A 24,673-nucleotide genomic window follows, 5' to 3' on the forward strand; every position below is an offset into this window, starting at 1 on the left:
TCAACTATGACTTGAGCTATTGACCTCAGCAAAACATTCTCAGACTTCCTTGTTGTTTCAGTGGAAGTGGTTCACTAGGACATAACCTGACCCAAAGCTAGGCTAATGCTTTTTCAACCCTTGTGCCCAAGACAACAGCAATCTCTTCTTATCTTGAAGGCTTTTCTGCCTGCTTGATTATTTCTTTTTTTCTTTTTTTTTTTTTTTTAGGGATGCACTCTTACCACTATATCTTGTGCATTTTACTTACATAATAATAACATTTATGTGTAATATGCCAGACTGATTTTTGGGTCTTTGTTATGATTTTTGTAATGTAATCACCTACTTGATAAGCCTCTGTTTTGAAAGAGAACTATTAAGTAAAGAAGCTGCTCTTATCCTTAATGTTATGCTGTTTTCCATTGCAACTTTCTCTCCACATTATTCTCAGAAGCCTATTTTAATTCTTGCAGAGCCTGTAAAGGCAGAGTGCTGAATGTGTGTATGTAGTCCTATGGAAAGAAACTTGAAGGAAAGGCAGGCCAAAAGATAGGGTAATGTAGGAAAATGGGGTACACAACTTACTGTTTTGTTTTTGTGCTCTCAGTGCTGGATGGAGAGTCGTTGCAGCGCTGCTTCTTTAACAAGCTTCGGGATGTTTGCTTTGAGTGGCAGAAGCAGTTGCCACCACTGAGACCACTGAAGCGGTTCCTGCTTGTTTCCATCCATGCCATCCGTAATGCTCGACGGAAAATGGAGGACCGCCACGTTCTGCTCCCAGAGTTCAATCAGCTGTTTGGTTTATCAGTAAGTCTGGACAAAATTGGGGAGGCCAGTTTGTTAGCTTTTCAACATTCCCATAAACACAATGACCTAGTGGTGGATGATCTGTGAAATGGTAAGAATTTGTTGCCACAAGTTATTTATCATGTCTGTGCTGAAGCAAGGACTTACTGACTCAGATTGCTAGGGGCGAACTACTGCCCTGATAAAGAAGGATCTTGTGACCTTGGGTTTCATGTCATAAGTGATGCAGGGAGATGGGAAGTTCACCTAGTGTTATGTTACTGGAGTTACAATGTTCTTGTGACTGAGGTAACTGATCTATTAAGAAAAGAAGGGGGGAGAACAGCAGTTGTACAAGTGCCAGTTAATGAAGCTGCAGTGGGACTACATAACCAGCTGTCTGCTGTTTCATTTCCAGATTATTTTCAAGGATATTAAATGACTAACAGCAAACGAAGAGTAATTCCCCTGCAAAGTACCCATTTTATCCATTTTGCACATGGGTAAACTGACTTAAATTGCCCTTACCTATGCAATGTTGTATGGAAGAAAGCCCAGAATAAAGAATATTTGCTTGCTGGTACAGGTCTATGAGCTGTTTTGTTTTTGAACACTTGTATGTCTTCCTCTCTCTCCCTCCCTGCAAAAGGATGACATTGATCGCGCTTACTTTGCGGTATTTGATGGCCATGGTGGAGTGGATGCTGCCAATTATTCAGCAACCCATTTACATGTAAATGTCGGGCTACACGAAGAGATTGTTAAGAATCCAGCTGAGGCCTTGAAATGCTCTTTCCAGAAGACAGATGAAATGTTTCTTTTCAAAGCCAAAAGAGAGGTGAGTGGGTAGAGATTAATTCCATTGTATTTAAATAACAGTGAGAACTGTTGGACAACATGGTATTATCCAGAAAATTCTGGCAGTACAGTTTCTTTGAATCACTGACTTCTTTATGAAATTATGCTACATGTAAAGGTTTTCTTTGATCAATTTCTTTTTTTGAGGAAAACCAAAATGACAGTGCCTGCAAGTTCAAGACAAGTGATTGAAAATAAGTGTTAAGTGGTTTAAATGATCCTGATATATCAATTATTTGAGAGAACACTCTGTTGCCTCTTTGCCTAAATTAGGCAGCCACTAGATGTTTTGTTGTCCTGCCTCTTACTTGGAAAAGAGGTTTCTATCTTCCTGATAATATGATCACTATCTTCCTCTTTCTTGTCCCACCATTAATGTCACAAGTGGTTGTAAGATGCAAAATGTATTCTGTGACTTAAATCAGACTTTTCAGTTCATTAAGCTTATTGATCAGCTTTGAATCAAGTTGGTATGATGAACATTCTTTCTTCAAATCTACATAATGGGAGGATAGTTTATTATAACACAGTTTAATGTGAACTCTTTTATTATAGCAGTAATTGAATATGGAAGTCTTCATTGTTAATATTTTAATTTCTGGCAATGAGATACAAAAAACGGACCAGCATCTTCAGAGGTCTGACTCTCACTAATCTTTACAGGGAATCTAGGACAGTTAGGTTCCTTTGTTGACATCCTCATTTAAATACCCAAGGATAAGAGGATGTATGTGGACCAAGGTGCCTGTAGTTGCTAGTAGTAGAGTGGAGAATGTGAAAGGGATTGGGGAGACCTGTGTGTTTCCGAAATGTTCATACTACCGAAATTCAGATCCTCTTTCTTTTTTCTGTATGTCTCTTGTGTTTTGAACAGCAGAAGTCTTAGTCTGCTAGATCAGTTTTGGTATTAATAGCAGAGAATTAAGAACGTAACAGAGCCAGTATTAGCCATCTGCATGTTAGAATATGTAAATAGTTTATTTTAAGTCTGTCTAAAATATTATACCTTTTTCAAGTACCTGAATTATGAGTGGCAGGTCTACTTTGCTGCATTTAAGTGTGATTAAACCTAGGTTTACAATATTGCCATGTAACCTAGTGGTGCTTGTTGAATATTCACCTAACATACCCCCTTTCTTCTGTAGAAGCTGCGGAGTGGTACAACAGGTGTCTCTGCGTTGATTGTAGGGAACAAGCTACACATCGCATGGCTAGGGGACTCACAAGTAATGCTTGTGCAGCAAGGAAAAGCTGTGACATTAATGGAACCTCACAAACCGGAAAGAGAAGTAAGTCTGACTTGTTTTTTTCTCTTGTGTGTGTGTTGTCAGAATCTGTCTTGAAACCTTTTGGAATCGAGCCTTCTTAAGTGTTTGGTGCTTTACATAATTACATATATTGTATGGTAGGATTCAGAGAATTGACAATTTCTTTTTTTCCATCCACTCCTGTGTCTTGAAAAGGCGATCCCTATGACTATGCCCCCTTGAAAGTACTGATGGTACTGGTAGTCCTGACTTCAGTTCCTGCTCAGACTGTCTTTTCAAAATTTGTAGTAATTAAAGACTTTCACAGGATTTTTTTGGTGTGTGAATTTAAAACTACCTGTTATAAATTAACTTATTAATTTGAGATTAATATCTATTAAAAATATTAGCATAATGCAAGTCTTTCATAATAGACTATACTGTCATTCAAAAGCTAATTATAATCTACTAGCCTAACTGGCTTAAAGTATATTGCATTTTCTATATATTTTAAATAGCCAGATATTTTATTACATGAAATTTCATGGGGATCTTGTGAGTTTAGATAGCATTGTATGACCCTTTGCCTTCATAGCATGAATATTTGTAATAACTGATTAGTTAAAGGAGTATCAATGCAAATGCTATTGTTACATAGTCTAGTTATCTTGTATTTTATTCCAAATATTTATATAGTTACCTGATTGCTCTATGGGATGGGAAGAAGTGGCAGGAAAGGGTGCTCATCCATATGAGAAAGAATACGATGATACAAAAACTTAAGAATTCTGCTTTTTTGTGGACAAGCCATGGTATGGTTGGGAAGTAGGTGGGTTGTTTCCAGTAATCTTAAGTGCATGTTTCAGAGCTAGATTCTGATATGTGTGTTTGCTATATTCATAGTATAAATACAGAAGCTGAAGCAGCTCTTGGGTTTGGGTTTTGTCTTTTTTTCCTCTTTGATTTGATAACAAGTTCAGTAAGCCACATGTAGGCTTTCTGTACAAAAATTATATTCTACTTTTTTTCAGGATGAGAGAGCACGTATTGAGACTCTGGGTGGTTGTGTAACCTATATGGACTGCTGGCGGGTTAATGGTACCTTGGCTGTTTCCAGGGCAATTGGTAAGATAAACAATCAGAATCAGTATAGTTCAGATGAAATTTGATTAAAACACACCACCTGAGACTGTATGTTTACTGTAAATGACGTTTTGCTCAGCATTGACCAAACAGTAAATCACTCTTACTGTCTTTACCATAAGGCTAGCTTACAGCTATATAACTTAGATAGCTTGCAGCTATATAATCTTACTGGTTTTACCATAAGCATAGAATATTGTTTTATTTTACATACTAGCCATGACAGTCCTAGTTCTTTTATACTTCTAAGTCTTTTGCTTCTTGTAAATGTCTTTGATACTGTGGTGTTCTACAGTAGCTTAACAAATGTAGAATATTTAATTTGTAAAAGTGAAGGAAGTAATAAATGTTCATCTAGCCTTCTTTATGTGTCTGAATGTCTGCTTCATGAGGGTTTTTGTGCACTTTAATATTAATGTATCTTTCTCCTGACTGCAGTTCTTAAGTTAGATCACTGCATCCTCCTTCAAATCACACATATCCAGCAATTCAGGTCATTTTAATTGTGGTATTCCAGAATCTTATTAAATGAGCTTACTTTACTACTTGCCAATTAGGACAAAAAGAGAAAAGACCCTGGGCAAGTACAGTAGATAACTGTAATGTATGAGTGGAAGCAAATTAGTATAAATTTGTATAATACTATTTGGATCAATAGCAACCCATGTTTAATAAGTATGTCCGTATGAAACTGATGAACTAAACACAATGAGCAGATTCTTAACGGCATTGTGCTGTATATCTGGATAGCTAAGAAAAATCCTATTTTCATAGCATTCTGAAGGCTGTACAAGAGGCGCACCTGCAAAATGAAGGCCTGACTATCTCCCTGCACAAATATATTTCAGAGAGAAAAAACTTTGAAAGAATTTCCTTAGTTTCCCTGCAAAATTAGGAAAGCATGAATTAGAGTAACTCCTTAGAAACCCACTGGATGTAGGTAGGTTCCAAGTGTTCTTAGAGAAACAAAGGCCTTCCATGCTTATTCCATAGCGTTTCACTACTCCTGTCCTGCATCAAGTACCTCTGGAATATGATTTGGCTGTCCTTGAGGACAGTAAAAGCAATTGGTGGGTGAAGAAGTAACTGTTTACATTTGAAGTAATAAAGCCTTTGTTTTGATTGTTTGTCTTAGGTGACATATGTCAGAAACCCTACATCTCTGGCGATGCAGATGGAGATTCATTTGAGCTGACTGGTTCTGAAGATTACTTGCTCCTAGCCTGTGATGGATTCTTTGATGCTATCAAGCCATATGAGGTTGTAGACTTGGTCCTAGATCATTTAATGCAAACCAAAGGAGTGGGTCTCAAAGCAGCAGAAAGACTGGTTGCTGCTGCAAAGGAAAATGGATCCAGTGATAACATCACTGTTCTAGTGGTGTTCTTGAGGGATCCTCAGGACATTTTGGCAGATTGTCTCAGAGACCCCAAGAGCCTTGGGGCTGATGATGGTGCTCGGAGCTCACCCTTTAATTTCCTCAGCTGTGAGGCAGCAGCCACACAGTGACAAAATCTGCTTAATCCAGAACGTTGAAGTAAGTTCACAAAAGGAACTGCTTTCCACTGAAGAAGCCTCTGATACAATAGACAAAACGTGTCAGGGAAAAAATGACAAATGGACAAACATTTAACAGAAAGGCAAGACTCCTTTTACTGAGTTCCTATTTGTCGTTTCCTTCCTTCCCCCTCCCTTCAAAAAACACTGAGCAGACGTGGAGATTTGTACAGCTATTTCGTCTCTGGGAGCAGACTTCTAAAGTGTGTCCCAGGGCTGCTGGTCATATCTCTCTGCCCTGGAAGTGGTAAGAAACCATAATATATATAAGCTAATGGGTAAGAATACCTGTTTGTGAATTGTGAGTGAAAATTTAAATTAGCGCTTAAAAAGAATGCTGTATGTTGTATTTAATTGTGATGTTACTTTGGAGATTGGGAGGCGCTATCTCCATCACAGAAAAGGTTGCTATTGTGTGTGGTCTGTAGGAACAGGCTTGGTCTGCGAGAGACTAGGTGACACCATTATGCTGTGGAAGTTGCTTTTGTTTTGTACCAAAGATGATATTTCAAGAATGATGCAGCCTCTTTATTCAAACAGAGACATTTAATTTTGTATGTATGGACAGGAGAAAATGGAACTGAATGCTCCAGAAAAAGAGCAAGAAAGCTAACTAGAAATATCCCAGGCAAAATGATACAAAATCAGCGGCTTTCTGGGATGCTCTGCTTTATAAACTGGAATCCAATATTTAACTGCACTGGATTATTTCTCCCTAGCAAACATGCTTTATTGGCTATTTGGCAACCTGAAAAGGAAGGACCCTTATTGTTGTATTTGAGAGAGATCTTTACAGTATATATGCTCCAGCAGTTAAATATGCTCTGTTTTTGCCACTTTTTTGTGTACTATAACAAATGAGAATTTTATTTTTATTCTAAGTGTTTATTTGTTTATTTACTGAACTTTACAGTTCAAGGAATTTTTTTGCAGTGTTACTTAATTTTGTTGTGGTTTTTATTTAAATTAGAATTTTGAAGTGGCTGTGTCTTTATTATCTGGTTTTAAAAACTGACTACCCTCAAGTGCCTTAAATATTTCACCCAAGGACTGCTGGCTTCCTATCATATTCTGGTGAGCCAGTTTCTAGTGTTTTTAAAATGTGACTTTATTATTTCATTAATACTAATGTTTAATGCACTTAAATGTTTCCTTTTTGTGAATTATTTTAGCGGGAACTAGGTTTCAAGAAAACACATTGTTGCTAAATCTTGAGGCTTGTAGTAAAAGCTTCACAATACTTACTGTGACTTACCCCCACCCCATGCAAAAAGCTCTAATTACTTAATCATAAAGTAACAATCTGAGTCATCTTGACTTTCATTTAAAAACAAATACACTTCTGACCTTCACAATAAAATCTAATAACACAAACTAGAAACAGTTTAGTAACAGTTTTTGATTAATAGATGGTTAATTTGGCTATACTTCATGAACTTTTTGGGTGTAAGTAACTTTCTAAGGAGATGTGAAGCTAAGGTGAGGATGAAAGAATCTTAATGAATGTGTATGTTGTGTGACTGTTATATGCTTTACATGCTTGAGCCTCTGGTTGTGTTTTGTCTTGCCTTGCTAGCCTGGCTAGCAGGACTCAACAAGATCTGAAGGCTCAATGGTAAATGTGTTAGTAATTTCTGTATCTAAACAAGAAGTGCTTTACATCTGGCAGCAAGATTGTGATTGTATGCCTAATTTAGAAGCACATGGCATTGCAATATGTCAGTCCTGTTGATTAAAATGTGTTGAACATTAATGTTGGTTAGGGAGGAAATTTAGGGTAGAAGAGTTGAGATTGCTAAAAGGAAGAACAGAGCAGCACTGTTTATGTCCATAGTGTCTCTGAATCATTAGCTAGTGTGGGGCAATGTAGTTACCCCAGCAACTTGAGTTTTTTGCTGGATTACTGTGGATGATGGTTTTAACACAGAAACTCCTCAGTGAGCTGCCATCTCATAGCAACTCGAACGGTGACTTCCTTGTTTTGCTATGCAACAACAGGAGTTTTACCTCTGAGAAGGTTGCAAGCACTTTTCCATCTTACATTTTGCTGCCCTAAAATATGTGGGGAAGGCTTTCTGTGATGGCAGCCTGGTGTAGGGTAGGTGTTAATTTTTGTAGTGAACCTACTTAAGGAAGCATTTAGACTTGTAGTAGTACCTTTGGATTTGCCATCTCCTATCTCTTTGTCTAACCCAGATATTCAGTGTCATGCTAAATTCTGATGACCACGAGTGCCTCTTGGTGTCTTGGAAATAGTTCTCGTTATTAATATAGTAAGAATCATACAGAATTGTTTGATTTCACTGCTATCTGAGGTTTATCAGGAGAGGGGGAAGCTATTGTATTTGTGAAGGGAGGTGTGAAATGTTGGTAAGTTCATAGTATGGTTTAGTTTCTGAGATTTGCCAAATTTCCTGAGGGAGGGAAATGGAGGGAACTGAACAAGCCAAATTCTTTGTAATGATCCTTTTATTTCAACCTTTTTGGGCAGATTTGCATTACAGAGGGAACAAAGTTTTAAGTCTTTCAATGGATACTTACAGCTATGTGAGAATATCCTTTTTTGTTTCAAATTTGATAGATAACTTTTTTAATGGGAGCTAAGTGAAATGGGCCTTTAGAAAGCTGTCTGTGGTAATAAAAAAATTTAATTCTCAAGCTATGCTCAAGGGAAGAAATTCTGCATTCTGAGAAGCCATTCCCTTATATAGATGTTTTCATTCTGAATGACCTAGTGCCTCATTTCTTTGAGATGTAAATGGATAGGAATAGTCTTTGTGAACTCATACAGATTTTAGCGGGGATAAAAAATATTTCTGTAATTTTTAGAGACTTCTTACTAGCTTTAAAAAGTCTGGTCAGGTCTATAGGAGTTGTAACTGGGTCAAAAATGGCAGTTTGTATCCTATCAGTGGAATAAATAAGACTTAATTTGTCATCTACAGTACAATTCCAAATACTATTTGGGGGGAATATTGGTTTTGGAGATGTCTTACCTATTTTTGACAGCCTGATCAAAACTTATGGAAACTTCTTTCTTCTTTTTTTTTTTTAAACTAAAACCCCAACATTTCCATTTGATGTTAAATCAGTAATGAAAGTAGGACACAGGATGCAAGTATGGATTTTGGAAATGCACTTTTAAAATTCTATTGAAAATGGTCATCAGGGTGGTCTCATCCTTAGGATGGCCAGGCAACCTCCAATTTTTGTTTCACTTGTGACTTCAATATCACTTTTAGAAGCCACCAGCTATTATGCATAATACTGTTACAAGAAGTGTCACTAATATGGGTGGTGAGGAGAGAGGGGAAGGAGCTCTAGCAGGAGTTATGAAGTTGAACTAAATAGTCCAAAATACGGAATGGTGCTGTGTTTTGAATTTACAGTACTAATCTGCTACGTTAGCTTTTCTTTTCTTTCCTCTTAAAACTTCTTGGATTTCTGGTGTTGGCTGTTCTGTTCTGTTAAAAATAATACGGTTAAAATGTGGTTAAAAATAATACGTAATTTTGGTGAGAGAATGCTCTCGCCTCTCTGGGCCTTCCCAGTGTCATCTACAATATGTTAACACTTATCCACCAATGTCATATCAACTAATGACAAATTGACTAATTTGCCTGTTTCCTTGTTGTCTTTCTGATGGGCCTGCAACAAAACTGATTCTTGAGTCTAGCCAAAATCTTAGAAGTTGTAGAAGTTAGCTGAAGGATTCAAGACATATGTTCAATGAAAAATGAAAGTACTGTCATATTTTACTAGACTCCAAATGAATGTTGTCTGCTGCGTTTTAGCACCCAGCATCAGAAAAATTGCACCTTAAAGGAGCCTGCATTTTTAAAACAGAGCATGCTTACATTCTTTATTGTGCTTGATTGAAAACTAGCTTTAGTCATTCTGCTTAGTGGGTATGCAGCATCTCTTTTGCTTATGGGTAATTCATACTTCTACCTTTCTTTCCCTTCCCTTCCCTTCCTTACCCCACTCTCTCCTATGAAGAAACATAGCTAAGACAGTGAAGTCTTCAGGGTCTGACATAGACAAGATTACAATTTTAAAAATTACATTTGTTGGGGGGTTGGTTTTGGGTTTTTTTGAGAATACAGACGATAGAAATGCAGGAAAAATTTTAGAACAGAGGGAGATTAAGTAAAATCCACCCTCTGAGTGATGGAGGAGTGAAAGAGAGAGACAGGAATGCATTTAAGTATTATTAATGCCTATTTTAAAAAGGAAGTGGGCTGGAAAATAGAGCTACAAATGTCAGTTCTTTAGAGTGAAATACCAGTGCTTGAAAGAATTAGAAACACACCCATTAAAAAGGTGAAATTCAGATGTGGTAACTCTGTCTTCAAACAGCCAAGGAAGGAATCACAGTAAAAGCATCCGAGGTGACTTACTGTGACCCCTCAACACTGTCTTGGAAGCTAATGCTACTAAATGGATTTTTCTAAACATCCTTATGTGTAAGGTAGTGCTAAGAGGGAGCATTCACTATATGCAGTTACTGGTCACTGTGCAACTGCTGCCATGAGTAAATGCCATAAAGTGTGCTAATGAATCGATATGGCTGGTGAGCTCTCGTAAGATGAGTAATTGGGCACAGAGTGGTTACAGCAGAGTTGGCAGCTGAATAGTGTTAATCACAGTGATGACTTTAATAGCATTTAATAGACACTTATCTGAATTCAAAGTCAGATGAGATACTGCTCTTTTTAAAAGCATTTCCAGTGCTATTAGCTTTCTGTCGTGAAAAGCCACTGAAATTTCTAATTTTTGGTTGGTTGTTGGGAAAAGTACTTCTCTTGCTTTCTGAATTCTGGAGATAAGTTGGCTGTCTGCACTGGAAAACCCATTTTCAGTTGACAGCTTAAAGCAGCTGTTTGGGGTTGAAACTTCCCTCCCAGGCAATCCTTTAAAAACTAGCAAAAAGGTGCTTCCAAAACAAGTGGCTGAGGAACATAGGTATTTCTAAATGGTATTGCACAAAAGGTAACCAGCAAATACCCTCAATCTGTAAAGGGCATAGACAGTTAATTGAGCTGCTTAAAGTCTAAATTAAGATTGCAGCTCCAGTCTTTGTAGAAGTGAGACTCTGTTGGTTAAATTACTTGTATTCTTGTGGATACAGGTACTGAACGCACAGCGCCAGACATGGTCTATTTCTATTCTTATAGTACTGAAGTATCAAGCAAATGCTTTAGGGAGAAGGTGGGGGGATGTTAGCCACAACAGAGCAGATTGCAGATGATTCATATATAATTTAGCTCTAGTTAAGCCTGAATTAAATTTCCCTGCTTAGTTCTTTTACTGTCCCTTGTACAATTGGGCCTGTGCTGTCAGACAAAATCCTACTAGGAAGTAATGGTCCATTCCCCCTTTTTGAGGACCAAACAACTCCTGATGGACAAAATGCTGTTCCGGAAGGGTTAGAAAGGGAGAAAAATGAGCTTTCAAATGAGCGCAAAACTTCCCAATCTACACCAAGTTACGTATTCTCTCTAAACACATGTTTATAGCAGGTCTGATTGCATTTGAATAGTTGAGCTGTAAAGCAATGGGTCTTCTGCCAGGCTAGTCATAACCTTTAGAACTGACAGCGCCAAAACCAAGAGGCTAGTCCTCCCTACTTTCCTAAATCGAGCCACTAAAACAGCCAGCCCCGTTGAGTATTTGTTTTGTAGCATTGACAACTCTAAGAGCTAAGCCAGCCACTTTCTGCATATGTTTTTGCTGATTTTAATACATTTATTGGATTTTACTTTATCTAAAGTTATTTCTATTGATATCAGTCATGTCAGCTGAAAAGTAATCAGATGCAGACATGAGGAGTGACTGGACCGGAACACCTATCTGTCATAGACACTTCTTAAAATACTACCTTAAAATGAACTGGTAGGCTTTTGTGGTAACTTCATCTCTCAATAGAAATGGAAACCAGTATCTTGCAGAGAATCACTTAAACCTTTATTTCGGTGAGACCCATCAGACCCTGAACACTCACAAGCCTTCCCTACAAGCTGTTCCATGTTGCTAGTTTAATGTGTTTTCCAAGCTGTGCATGCTGCTGCTGGTGCACACAAAAATAAACAAAAGACAGCTGTGTTGGCAGCATAGAAAATTTAGCAAGTTGCAGCTTTTGTCAAACAGAAGAAGACAAAATCAATAGGAAAAGAAATGTTTTCAAGCTTCTTGGAATGCAAACAATGGAATAAAAAAAAAAAGCAACCTAGAAGAGTTGGCAGTGCACTGTCAGCTTAAAACCACTGTTTTAAGCAAATGAATTTGGCTGCTTTGTAATGTCTGCTTTATTTTGTTAACAAACTCCTCTCAGTTAGGGTTTCATGTCTTGTTGTTGATACATGCTTTTTAGTCTGAAGGGAGAAGATATATTTAACTTTCTAAGGAGCTGAATGTATCTGGGCTTTGTGACTAGTTAGATTATGGTTATTGAATTTTCTCTCAACTATTAACCTTGATTACTAATTTCTAGGAGATACTAATATAGCAAGTACTGAACTTATTAATGATTAAATGGTTCTGGATTTCCATGCACAAGAACTTCATCAGTCTTTCCTGATCTAGCAGATCACTTCTTGAAGTTTATTATCATTTGTGTGGCAATACATTAGGTGTGTGGAAGGTCTGTCGCTTTGGCAAATGGAGCTGGAAGGTGTGACCATCACTCCCTGCAGGAAGTATTTATCCTTTATCTAAGGAATGGTGGTTCCTTTTGGATGTCTAAGGATAAAGAGATAATAGCTAGGAAACTAGAGAGATCTTACGGGGACCTTCTCAGGGCAATTATATACTATGACTTCCTCTTTTTCATGTTGCCCTTTCTAACTTTGTTAAAAGGCTTAATACTGGATGATTAATGCTGCTTTCTTTTTTCTTTCTTTCTTTTTTGTCTCTTTTTTTTTTCCTTTTTTCTTCTTTCAGTGTGTTTAATAATAGCAAGTTGTTTGTTTTGTTGGGGGTTAAAACTTCATACTGGAAAGAAAAAGGCCAGTATAAAGTTTTAACTTTAAGTACTTATAACTTACTTAACTACTTTTAACTTCCTCTTCTGAAAGCCAGTCCTGCTCTGTCTCCTCCTTATTCTCTTTCCAATTTTCTTTTTCTTCTATCTTTTATGTCCTTTTACATTGTCAACCCCCCTTCCCAAAATGCTGCTTCTTAGACTGTAAACTCCATTGGCTGTTAAGTAAGTTTAGTTGCCACTTTATAATTTTAATTTCATCTGTGTTCATAGTGAATGTGGTCCAACCTTTGGAGGCCTGCAACACCAAGAGTGTAGAAAGTACCATGTCAGCTAGGAAGATAAGAGACTACAACAGCTGTTGTGTCTTTGGCATTGACCAGTATTGGATGTGTAAGAAGAAAATCCTGTTATTTGCATGTTATTCCATTAAGCTTATTCCAGGTAACAGTAGCTCTCATCCTGAATACGGCACTTCAGAAATATTCGTGTCTCTGTATTTCCTTGTTCCTGCAGATTGTTTGTGTTTTCAAACATTTGCACTGTGTAGAGTGGGGAAAAAAGGTTTCTAACTTTCTTCACCTCTTCAGTTCTCTCTCTTTCTTGCCCTAGCTGACCGAACAGACAGGTTGGTAACTGCAGCATACCACGGGGCTAATCAGCCTCTCAGTCAGTGTAATTCTTCAGTGTCTGCTCTGTACAATAACTTCAGTCCTGTACTTATTTAGTGGTAAGTTAGACCTCTGTAACTACTCCTGCTGTCTTAAAAATATGTGTTCTTATCAGTATTAAAATAGTACAAGAGCAGAACTGTTGCTTTAGGCACATTTCTTGCCACTGTGTTGGCTAATGAACCTTGAATGAAAGTAAGTGGGCCAGTGACTTTGAAATAGGAGCTGTTAGCCAAGTGTTGTAGAATCGTAGTCCTTATTTATTTTGTATGCTAATCTGCACTTGTGACCCTGAGCAGAAAAGCTGCAGTACAGCAGGTTTTATAAGCTGTGGCTTAACCAGCTACCTAGTATCTTAAAACTCTTATTTAAGCTGACAGGTTTTGTGCACAGGTCAGAAACCTGTTGTCATTGATCATTAAATGCTATGCATATTGTACGTTCATTTACATGGATTGTTTTAATAGTGCTTGTGTGTATTATGCTACATTACCGTATTTTTTATAAATATATATGTATGTATGTATTGCATGAGGTTTAATTGTTGAGGTTTTTTTTGTATTGTCACTTTTGTATTCACACAGTGCCTCATGTATCTATTTGCATATTGCAAGAAGAAGTTTCAAAGCAGTGATTGGAAACAGATGGGGATAAGAACTCTCCACTGTAGGATCTGATGTTTCTGAAGTATTAATAAAGTATAGTGATTTGAAGCATTGTTTGTTTCTTTTCTTAAATGTATTTTTCATTCTAATATTTCAAGTAGCTGGATCCGCCATGGTCATATTGCACATCTTTGAGTGGTTACCCTGTCACCAAATCTTACCTTCTTCCATAGGGCCTTTCTGGGAAAAGAGACCAGTGGAAGCACTAGAAGGAAACAATCCTTGGGATCACAGAACACGCTTACTTGAAAAGATGTCACTAAAACCATCTCAGAAATGGACTACGTACCTCTAATTCATTGATTTGTTCTAAGTTTTCTTTCATTCTTTTTACCAGCTAACAACAGTAATAATGCAGATTAAGTTTGGTGTACTACCTAATGTCTTACAGTAATGGGATAATTATCTGAAAGACCCTGTTGCAGCAGAGATTGTGACAATTTGTTGTTTACTTGCATACTTGTTAAAGAAGTGTTCTTTAACTGCTGAAGTGGAAGGATGGACAGTGAATTCTTGCAGTATGTTAGGGTTAATTTACAACAGAACATAGAGGAAGTTTTGAGAAGTATGGTAACTTTCAAAATATAAGTATGTCTTGGAAGCTAAACTAATCTGTGTGATTGTTTCTGAAGTGCTGGTGTTCACATCCTCAAGAAAGGAAGATGTAAGGAGAGCAGGACAGAGATAAGAGACTCAACAAAAAGTAAGCTTTAACAATCTTGGGGATCTGAGAGATGCAGTCTTTTAGGCAGTTTGTCTAAGCGCTATTGTATTTATCCTAGTGAAGAAGAAAAAAAAAATCTAGTTAAAGAGCCCAGGGTGCTGCATCAGAGGGAAGCACATAAGGTATTTCTTGAAATACAAAAGTACAGATAACCATAATCAATCATCAGGTAGATTCTGCTCAAGATGCTGTGGGCATTCTTGAACCTACTTCAGATCAAACCTCAAAATCTTGAAAATATCTTCCATTTCATGGTTCTAAATGTTTTGTTGGTTTGGGTTTGGTTTTTTATAACAATAAGAATTCAAGGGATGAAAATTGACTTGTAAATAATATCTAGAAAGGTAGCAAATTCTCAGAAAAGTGTAGGTTGGGGATTTGCTTGACTAGGTTTAACAGCAGTTTCCTAGCCTGTGATTCACTTGGCTCACCAGGGAGCATAAGCAACAGTTAACTGCTGCTGTTCTTTCATGATTATGTAAAGCAGCTATGGGACTCTCATCATCCAGGTAACTCCACAATCCAAAAGCAGCTACAGCTACTCTTTGCTGCTAACAACACAGAGCTGAACAAAATCACTCCCATGTCTTGTACGCATCTTTGGTACTTCCTAACAAAGGGTGCCATCTTCCTATAGGTCTGAGCCCACTCCAGCTGCAGTTGAGAACAGGTCTGGACATCACTATAGTTTTCTCTTTGCTGGTGCCCAACATTGGCTTTACTGTCTCCTTTTGATTAGTAGGAGGTGAAATCCAGACGTTGCTGATTCTTGTTGGCTGTGCTATCTTACTCATGGATGTTTTCTTTTTCATCTAGCAGATCTCCAATAGACCATGTGTTCAACATGGGGCTCGTAGCCAACCTTCTGCTCTGTGATACCAGTCATCTGCAGTCATTGTTGCTGGTGGGTTTAAGCAAGAAGCAATCAATAAGCTCATCAAAATGAATGTAAAACTTTGATTTAAAGCTACACGAAGCTAAACTTAGATGCCATTGATGGGCTTCGTGACACAGAAGCATTATCCACCTCAATTGTTTGAGCATGGAATAAGAAATCTTCATGTCCTGTTTAACCACTCCCATTTGACGTATGTTTCTTTGTGGACAATGTGCTGTAAAATCTGTAGCCCCTAGTCATTTCCTAGACTGTAGAAAGTAATGAAATAACAGTGGTGATGAGGCAGATGTTTCTGTTTCAGCCTGAATAAGTGACTGTTACAACACAAATGAGGGCTATTTAATTCTTGTAGAGCTACTCAGTTTACCTTGACTAGTATTTGCTGGTTTCATCCAGGTTCTCTAGGAAACTTTACTGGGAGTTGCTATTCAGAAATTAATTTTTCATCTCTACCAGATCAGTTTGGAAATGCCTGTCCTCCACACCTGGGAAATGGAGCGAGCAGAAGTGCTTCTTCAGAGACTAGGAGAACTTTAAGAAATACTGTCTGTCCTCTAGTAATGCAGACTTCATATGTCTCTGCTCTTCAGCAGGGCCAGACAAAACATTTTCTGCATCTAGATCAAGTTTGCTGTTCAAGCAGCACTAATGTAGATTTTACAGGCTTTCATGTTACTGTCTCTCTTTTTTTTTTTTTTTTAAGAAATCAAGCATAACCTTCAATATGTCACGCAGAAAGTTGCTTGCAAATTGTGTGTAGAGACTGTAATGGGTAGTTGCCTGTCTCACCAAACTGATAATGCAGTTTTGCATACGTAACTGTGTGGATGTCTTACGGTCAAAATCCCTTATATTAAAAAAAAACTTGTTTTTTCAAAGTGTTAACCTGCTCTTGAACTTTTCTGTTTTGGATATCTAACAAAATCTGTTACCTGTTGCACTACAACTAATTATTAATATCTTGTTAAATGCGTTTTGATACTTGAGGTTCTTTTTTTTTTTTTTTTTTTTTTACCGGAGTTAAAATGTTTTGAAGTTTGGGTTTGCCACATTCTCATGTTGTTATGTTGAGCTGTTTGGAAAGAATCTTAAGTTCTCATTAGAATGAGAAAATATTTAAATGTTTAAATGGTGCAGCTGTTATCTAGCCTTCACATAGAAGTAGCTATTGGAAAGAAATATTTTGAACATGCCTTGACAAACATAAACCTGCTCATTTTATACAAGAGCTCATTGTATGCTTGAGGCATATAGTAAGGCAAAACCAAGTCTTTTGCATAACCTAAAAGAAAAAATTCTAGCTATGTTGTGGTGGGCCAGACTAGCTACAGAACTTCAGTCTGCAGTTTGGTGATGTTCTGTTTTCCCTGAAACAGACTGCACAAACGATAGGAAAGAGACTTACTTCCCACATCATATTCTAGGCTGTAGAGTAAGCACTTCCAGGAAAGAGCCTGTGACCTCCTCCTACCCAGCCTGATTTTCCTGCGTAGACCTTTCGGCTTCTGAGCCCTGGCAGAGGACAGGAGCCTGCTCCGCTCTCCAGGTAAGGCGGGAAGGTCTCGGTGTGGAAAAGGCTCTGCAGGTGCCCGACACTCCTCCAGGGCTTTGTGTTCCTGCCCCTAGAGGGCTCCCTCTTCCCTTTGGCCAAAGCAAACCAAAACGCGATAGGAATGGAGACGTGATGTTGCCCATTGCCGCAAATTTGTTCAAAAGAGCCCCTCTGCGTGCTGTGTCATTCCCGTATTTTCACCTTGCAGGTGGGCACTGGAAAGCTGAGTGGGAAAAGTTTCTTTGCATGATAATACCTTCCTTCCTTCCTTCCCTGTATCTTTTAAGAAGTTGCAGTGTTTCTGGCATTAATTATGTGTTTTGCTTTTTACTGGTTAAAATTCAAGTAGCTGGTTTAGGCTGGGGTGCAGCTGTCCAATACCAGATCTCTGATAATGGCCAACAGCAGTAATTTGGGGAGAATGCAAAAAGCCTTTTAAATGGGAGGCAGGAAAGAGGTCATTCATGTAAAAAGTGGGACTAAACAAGTATAAGTTAGAATAATATTCCTTTTTGCATCTCTTAGTCAAGATTTTAAAAATCTGAAGCCTTGTTTCTCTTTATATAAGACATAAAAGGTATTTCTCTGTGTGTTTATCAGGCTATAAGAGATTCCTCTCTTTCAGTCTACAGCCCAGCTCCTTTACGAAACCAAGTTCTGGTGTCAGTGTGGGAAAAGGAGGAAAAAAAAAATAACAATGGACCAGAAGACACTTCAGGCTTTCTGTACAATTAATTACAGTAATTTAAAATCTTGTGCAAAGTCTATGCTTGAAGAAGTTCTAAGTTATAATTAAGCCAAGCTGCTAACGATGGATCTAATTGCTGGGTTACAAACAGGCGCAGGTAACACGAGTTGGGCCACTGACATCAGATATTTCCCCCAATTGCTTTCTGTTGATGCAGCTAATTCCACACAACTGTTCCAGCAGCTGGAATGACTGGCATGGGGTGAAGCGTGAACGTGTGTGTCGAGAGTTTTCCCTGACAAACTTAACTGGCCAAATGTCATTGGTCTTTAAAGGTACCGTGTCCTTAGTGTTGGCTCTCAAAAGACTCCCCGGAGCACAGCTGCTTTAGCACTGCTCCTGTTGAACCCCTGCTATTGAGGGACTTGAGATGGGAGAATGAATTAGATGTTGAAATGGCTCTGCCAGTTCCCCCCTTCTATTGTATCAATGTTTATAACGCTGTTTATTGCCTTAATTTTAGCATCTCAATTTGTCTTGGTTTTGTCTGCTTTCTAAGGTGAAGAAATTATGGATCTGTATTCTCAATCTTAAGCCCCTTTGTAACTGGTGGCTTTTACTTTTTAATTTCTTTGGTAATGCTAGCAAGAGACTGGGAAGTGGCTGCTTTTTTGCAGGGTAAAAGAGACAGAGAGGGGATCCAAGCAATTTAGTATTTTTTACTTTGAAGTAGTTTAAGGAAAGGTTAATGAATAAATCCTAATACAAATACTAATGAAAACTGTTCATTTATTGCCCCTACTAAGAATCCCCTTTTGTAATGGGAAGATATGTTGCAAAGGCCTGCCCCGACCATTAGAAAATTGTCTTCTAATATTTTCTTGTTAATGAAATTTTAAGTCAATGAGCTATTCCCAAACAGCAATCGGCCAAGCCAGGATGTGCATTAGCAGGCTAATGGCAGGCATCCTGCATTGCTGAGGGCCGTGTCTCTCATGGCAATCCTCTAAGAGTTGGCTGCATCACTTGAAGCACTTAATACTGGCTCTGCTAAAGCACTTCTTGTGCTCCCATGGCCTCCTTTGGGACACTACTCCATTGACTAACAGACCTCGCTGTCAGGAAGTCTTTCCTGTTCTTCAGTCTTACTGATCTCAGTTCCAATAGACATGACTGTAACTTCTTTGACTGCTCTTTAATGAAAAATTTAAAAAGAAAGGCAAAAAGCCATCACACTTCTATAAAAAATTGAAACTAATCTGTTTTTCAGTTGTCACTGTAAAACTTGTAGAACTTGGGTTTTTAGTTAAATGCTGCCTGCATACGTTTTGGGCTGATGGCAGCAGATCTGGAAGTCGGCTAGCGTAAATCCACTCATAAATAAAACTACTGCGACTTTGAATCTGTCAGTGACCGATGTGTGTGCCTGTAGCATGTACAAAAGCTGGCAGTTAATGAAAGCTGAGCTGAGCTGCTCAGGGCTCAAGGGAAGTTTGTGAAGTTAACACAATGCGCTAGTTGAGATATCACGGGGAAGCCAAGGGCTGGGGGTGTGGAGGGGAGACCACCGGGGCTGTGTTTTGCAAGAAAAATGGTGTCAGTACAACAGCAGCCTGCAAAGCTCCCTGGCTTGGGCAGTGGGAGCTGCTTGCAGCCATCGCCAGCCGAGGAGAGAGGCTGGTGTGCAGGAAGTAGCTGGAGAGAGATTTTCACAAGGACCTGTTGTTTGGTTGCTCAGATCATATCAGTGTTCTGGCTATAGAGAGGGATTTGGCCTTTGGGTTTTGCTTTCAGCCTTATTTATTTTTGCCTGTTCTCAGTTCTCTTTGTGAATACCAATATTCTGAGTCACCCAGAATGATTTCTGCCTTCATTAGAGATTCCTTCCAGCTCCCCTTCAACTGCCTGTAGGCTGTTGCCTGCCCCTGCCTCCCCCTATGCACTTTGCTGCACATATTTAGCTTTCAGTATTCCATCACTCATCAACTCCTGCAGCTCTGGTGCTTGAATACCTTCAACCATGTTAACCTATATCGTACCTCTGGTTCTTTGCACTACTTGCATTCTTCACCTGATCTGTTCTGTGCTGTCCCTGCTACTTCTGAAACATGTTTTCAAGCATTTGGGGTACGGCATGAGGCCATAGTTTATCCTAGGCCTACAGCAGCTGTGCTTAGAGCTGATTGAGTGAAGTGGTTAAACCAGGAAACTGGGCATCCAGACCCTTTAGTCTATTTCTGTTACGCTGCGTCCTTCTGTGTCACCCTGGATAAATCCATTTACCTATTTGTGTCTTTCTTTCTTCGATATACATTGGTGTTTAAATTGTCTATGGTATCTACACCAAACAAACAGGACTACGTTTCTATAAAACCAAAATTAAAAGATGTGATATAAAAAAGAAGTAATTGTATAGTTCTTTAATGGGTATTCCTACATGAATTGCTGAGCTCTGTGGCACTCTAAAGCTTGTGCATAAGAAATTCTACAAATCAATAAAGAAAATAACCTGGAAAGGAGGATGGGTCTCTTATTACAGCACTAAGTGTCGATACTGTAGATGTCTTAATGCTAGTTAATGACTGTCCCTAATGGTATTCAAACAATGTACATTTGCTTCAGCTTTTTTCAAAGTCTAGATGAGCTGCTCAGAGCTCTCTTAATGATGCGAATTATTTAACGCTCATTTGTATGCAGTATGCTCCTGCTTTGAAAGTACTTCACAGAATTCAAGCCAAATTCAGCCTTGCAGCTCCACTTAAGTCAGTGCTTGTCTGTGCATTTGTTGGTAGCTTTTCTTTTCGTTTTTGCTTGAAGAGTTAACTTCTTGTTACGTTGATTTTATTTTTTTAAAGGTAATATCTGCAAAGGGTTTTTAGTCACCCTTCTCTCCTCCCAAAAAAGTAGCCATAAGTACAAATGCAGTTTTGTTGATTCTCGCATCTCCCTCTTAACCCCTGGGAAAGGAGAACAGGCTAAGCAGAATATAATTTTTTGTATTCTTTTCTTTCCTCTACTTTGCACCTCCTAAGCACTGTTTTGGTGATATCTGGCATTTCTCCTGAAAATCATCCTGCAAAGAATCTCTGCCATCTGATGTATGCAAGATACTGCGTTCCTCTCTGTGGCCCATTTCTGGTTTAACACAACATGAACTGAAGGAGGCCCAAATCATGTACAATTCTGCAGGTTAGTTATGCTCAGTATAATGATGTCAGGATGCACTTTCTTATGGCACGGGAGCCTGATCTGATATTTTAAATTCAAGTAGCTGCTGAAAGGTGGAATGGACATTCTTAGTTCAGGCATATACTCATTTTTTAGTGTTGGACTTCATAACCACAATATTATTGTAATGTGATTTTGAACTCATCCCAACTATGTTTTTAACACACACATTGAAAGAAAATAAAAAATCATCTGCAGTCATATCATTCAGTCCCCCTGGGTAATGGGTAGGGGTGTGATTTTCAGCTTACAGCACAGACCCACAACCATCTACTGCCTGCACGGAGTAAGTGGGAGTAATGGAAAAGCATCCTTCCTACATGTGCATGTCACTAGCATGGGCAGAGACATTTCTTGTCAGCTGTTAGGTATTTGCTGGCAGCACAGGGATAAGCGTTCAGACGTGGGAATAATGGGTTCATTTCCAAGCTCCACAGCAGACAAATCTAGATGCCCTGCTGCCCTATTTTATATACTATTATTATAGCATACGACTGCTTCCCCTCTCCCTTTCCATCAGTACTGTCCTCCGGCTCCTGCCTATGTTCATCTTGATGTTCTCTACAGCATTGCTCCTTCCTCTCCCTCCCCACTTGCCCATCCCTTCTGGCCTGCATCTCTTCCCTGTCTCCTGCTGGGGACGGATATAATCCCTGAAGGAATGTGGCCCACAGGCCGCTGCAGGATTTGGGCGTGTGACTCTGGAAAGCCTCTGATGGTGAATGCAAAGCAGGAAAAAGCAACCTCGTGTCACCTGGCAGCATAGGGAGGGAAGAGCTGGGGCTTTGTGGGCTGTTCAGTGTGCCTGGCTGTCCAGCCAGCTTATCAGACGAAAAATAGAGGCTAGACTTTTAGGCTGCATGTGCTATTTCCCTATTCATTGTGTCTGGGTGATGTATTCTCTGCCTGTGGTTTTAATAAATATCTTTCATAGCTACTTTCTGCTTCAATCCCCTTTGGGATAGCTCTTTCCAACTGAGCTGCATCAGTGTGCTGAAGATGTCAAGTCCAAATGTGTGGAACAGAGGAAAGAGGAGAGAGAACTTCGTGTAGAGCATCTAAGGAAGTTTTAACTTTAACCATATCTCTGTGAAGCTGCTGTATGTTACACAAGCCTCACCTGCAATTTAAGTTGCACAAAGCGCTCTCTCTTAATTATAGTTACTCTTCTTCCCTTTCCTCTTTGTACTTACGTGTCCACAGAGCATTCGAAAGTGTTTGCAAGGAGAATCCCAAGCTACTGCTAGGACCCGAACTTGTGTTTGTTTTTAATAAGGCTTTGCATGTAGGATGTTGCTGTGTAGAGAGTATCCTGGAAATTTCAACAGGAATGTAGGGAAAAGAAATACAAAGATCACAATTCTGTGTTTGGAAATTGAGTTTTGTCCTGTGTAGTAAGCACCCGTCTTAACCCTGCTGGAGCAGAACAAACCCCGTTTTCTAGCAGAAACCAGAGTTGTTGTTAATTAATGTCTTGCTGAAAACGAAGTCTTTGCCATCTGTTCCACCCCCTCACTACGAATGCCACTCTCATTATGTTGATTATGTAATTAAAAATGAAAATATATTTTGGTAGAGTGCTGCATAGGCATCTGTGCTGATTCTTCTCCTGTTCCTCTTTACCGTCCCCTGCCCCCCATCCCATAAGAAAAGGAAAAGGCGACAATTGTTTAACTGCTCGGTAGCTTTATCCCAGAGCTCTGGTGCTGGCTGCCAAGCTGGTGCGTGTCATAGGAGCAGCCACTTCAACCCTGCCACGTTTGAGCCGCGAGTCCTTTGGAAAACCTGGTTATTAGGTTCATGAGAAATCCGTGGCAGGAAGCTGCCCCTTAAACTGAAGCTGCTTTAAGTTCTTGTGAGGGGTTAACTTGAATCCAGAAGAAGAAAAGTGAAAAGAAAGAGGCCTGGTTACTTCATAAGTGATAGCATGACCTCTGAGATCAGCCAGGCTGCTCCAGTTACAAATATGGCCTCTGTCTATCTAAGGGTGGAGGAAGAGAGAAAGAGGAGGGGTAGCTTTCCTGTAAGTGGGTTAGAGCAATTACTGAGGTCTCTTACAGCAAATGAAGTTGTCAGTGTGAGTCACATTCCCTTTTTTTTTTCTCCCTGCCAAGTTTTAGGCATTAACCAGACAGAGGGAGAGAAAAAAAAAAAAACAGGGAAAAGCAACAATGGAGAAAAGTTGAACTGAAACAACCCTTCATTCGGGGTATTGTTTGACATTTTAGTTCTGATCGTACGTAGAGATAAAGGGTCTATAAATATCCTGTCTGCTGAAATTCCTTATCACAACATCGCCTGTCAGCTGAACAAATAGGTTAGGTTCTCCAAATAATACATAATTACATATGTAAATACAAAATCACTGATTATATCCCTGCACCACATGGAATGAAGGCCGGATCACTGGAAAGGACATTAACCTTTTCTGTTTTACTGAGAGATGCCCCAATCTCAGGAAAGCAAATGGCACATACAGCTGTAACTGCTGAATTGGTGCGAGCTCCAAGACCGGGCTCAAGTAAGCGAGGGGATATTTATCTGGCTGACCAGACTAGCTGAAAGCATCTTCTGACACTCTTTGCAGTATCTTAGTGTTTAGTTCTGTTTAACAAATGGCTGGAAGCTTTTCTGCTCTGCTCTAGAGCTTTTAATGAAGCATTGTGATTCCCATTGTGGTCAACTGTTTGACACTTTTATTATTACTGGTATGCATAGTGTTTTTTAATGTTTGACAGCTGGAGAAAGAAGTATTTTGTGCATTCAAACTTCTAGCACAAAGCTGCTGTTTTCCATTCTGCCTTTGTCTTTTATTCTTGCTGATGCAAATCAACGAAAGACAGAACTGATTAAATTACGTTTGTTTACTTTTTCCTTGATGATAATAAGACACAGCCTGCCTTTTATAAAAGACAGAAATAGAGGATGTGAATGTTTCTACAGTATTTCTAGAAAGGTAGTTTTTTTCTTACAATATAAAGGCATTTATTTGTTTCTTACATCTTGATTTATCAGATAATGTGCACTTCCTAATGTATGTGGAATAAGAATAGAGCAGTGAACAACAGTTAGCAATAGATTCCATTTGGAAAGCTTCTATCTTGTTATTTTTATTAATTCAACAGTACAAATGATCAGACCATGTTACAAAACAAACACAGCAAGATACTTCTGTCCTTCACAGTGGAACTGCCTCTGATCATTACTATAGCTGTACAAAAAATTCCCCTCCGTTGCAGGCTTTAGGTTTATACATATGCAGTTGTTATTGGGTCCTGGCTTCAGTACACTGGTACGATACTGGAAAGAAACAAGCACTGAGAGGCAGGGCTGCAGAAATAGGATACCCATGATTGTTTTGGTGAGTAATGCGCATGTCTTCTGGATTGTGTAATACTTTTTTTTTTGAATGCTTGTCCTGAGAAAGGGGGCCTGCGTTTGTCTGTCTTGCTTCTGCAGTGTGTTTGCAAGGAAGAAGATCCTGGATCAGGAGTGCTGTTTCTAGAGGTCAACAGCTGCTTGTGAGATGGTAGGACAAGGTCACCAGGAGCATGGAGAATTACAGCAGAAAGATTTTGGGAGGGGTGAATGGCAGAAACTGGAGAGGAAGAGGATGAGCAGAAAGTAGGTGGTAAGGAAGTCGCTGTAAAACTGCCCTCATAATTATTTTTTCCTGCATTTTTCCAGAACAG

General features: G+C 39.0%; 1 protein-coding gene across 1 annotated transcript in view; it reads left to right on the plus strand.

Annotated features, from left to right (window-relative positions):
* Nucleotides 1-13,926, plus strand: part of PPM1F (protein phosphatase, Mg2+/Mn2+ dependent 1F) — a 28,365-nt gene extending 14,439 nt beyond the window's left edge. The window contains exons 3-8 of the mRNA XM_059827561.1: nucleotides 590-789; nucleotides 1,418-1,606; nucleotides 2,772-2,915; nucleotides 3,905-3,998; nucleotides 5,152-5,820; nucleotides 12,829-13,926. Of these exons, the coding sequence (XP_059683544.1) occupies nucleotides 590-789; nucleotides 1,418-1,606; nucleotides 2,772-2,915; nucleotides 3,905-3,998; nucleotides 5,152-5,525 (1,001 nt within the window). The 3' untranslated portion in view covers nucleotides 5,526-5,820; nucleotides 12,829-13,926. The remainder of the gene's footprint in view (nucleotides 1-589; nucleotides 790-1,417; nucleotides 1,607-2,771; nucleotides 2,916-3,904; nucleotides 3,999-5,151; nucleotides 5,821-12,828) is intronic.
* Nucleotides 13,927-24,673: the final 10,747 nt, after the last annotated feature.

Source organism: Gavia stellata, chromosome 21 (assembly GCF_030936135.1).
Source record: "Gavia stellata isolate bGavSte3 chromosome 21, bGavSte3.hap2, whole genome shotgun sequence".
In the NCBI taxonomy this organism is placed as follows: domain Eukaryota; kingdom Metazoa; phylum Chordata; class Aves; order Gaviiformes; family Gaviidae; genus Gavia; species Gavia stellata.